The 1,166-nt window shown below is 42.5% G+C and overlaps 1 protein-coding gene across 1 annotated transcript in view; it reads right to left on the bottom strand.

The window, feature by feature from the left end:
• The window catches only part of LOC103210270 (solute carrier family 7 member 13-like), a 26,303-nt gene that overhangs the window by 8,471 nt on the left and 16,666 nt on the right, over positions 1–1,166 (bottom strand). The window contains 1 exon segment of the mRNA XM_007956194.2: positions 517–528. Within this exon segment, the coding sequence (XP_007954385.2) occupies positions 517–528 (12 nt within the window).

The raw sequence follows: 1,166 nt of genomic DNA on the forward strand, positions 1-1,166 counted from the left end.
ATGTGATGTGTTAAACATTTATTGCTGCCTTAACTTCTGTCAGGCACTTTCCTATGTGATGAGGATAAAGCCCATTTTCGTTCCTGAAAGCATTCGTAACTCAGTGGAAGAAACGAAGAATTGCCGTAGAGCAGGAAGAGTGCTGGGGATAACAGGGATATCTAAGCCAGTTATAGTTCATGTAGGTATTGGGGAAGTTTCCAAAAAGGATTATTGAGCAGAGTCTTTATAGGTGAAGGGGAATTCTGGGAATGAAGAACTTAAGAGTGGCAGAACAATACCTCTATTGTATGAAGTCTGTGAGTCGGAATCAACACCACAGCAAGGAGTTTATTGTATCAAAGGAGTTTCTGGGTGATGCAAACGCTTACTGCTGCCTTGCTGCTAACCTAAAGGTTTGAGGTTCAAGTCTCCCAGAGGCCTCCAGAAGAAAAAGACCTGATGATCTGTTTTGGGGGGAGAGGCGGGGACCCAGCCATTGAAAGCCCTATACTATATAGAAAGGTTTTTTTTTTTTTTTTTTTCTCCCTGAAGTCATGGGAATATTTAAAGATAGTTAAAGATGGAGACTTGACATTGTATCTCAGCTCTGAAACCATCGCTTGTCATTATAATGAACCAAAATCTTTCGTGGCTCCTCTCTGGGAATGAAATAAAGGTACATTAGCTGTATTTCCAGATTTTACCTACCATTAATATCCTATCATTCAACCACATTGCCAAACTAAAACTCATGGCTGCAATTCTCCATTTGTTCCTATAACCACACTTTTGCAATGGTTCTTTGCAGTTCCTTTTTACGAGGTAGAGGCAGAATCCATTTACTGGCTCCTTGATTCTGGGCTGGGTTGTGATTTTTTTGGCCCCTGAAATGGGCTGGAAGTAGTGGTGTTGTGAGTCAGTCTGAAGCCAGAGTTCTAGCAGCCTCCAGGAAAATCTTTAACCAGAAACCTTTTAGTGTCAGCAATACTAACAGGACTTTTGGAATTCTAAACACTCCTCAGGGCCTTTATCTGCCCTCCAGTCTCAGCAGGTATCAAGGAACTTCCTCCGAACTCAGCACGCATCACAAAAGCCATCCGGATTCAGCACATATCGGAGATTTGTTGGGCTCCTGAAAGTCTCCCACATACCTGAGCCGCATCCTCCCTAGATAATATTTTCCT

This window comes from Orycteropus afer, unplaced genomic scaffold (genome assembly GCF_000298275.1).
Source record: "Orycteropus afer afer isolate SDZICR_OR568_19922 unplaced genomic scaffold, OryAfe1.0 scaffold00580, whole genome shotgun sequence".
NCBI classification, from domain to species: domain Eukaryota; kingdom Metazoa; phylum Chordata; class Mammalia; order Tubulidentata; family Orycteropodidae; genus Orycteropus; species Orycteropus afer.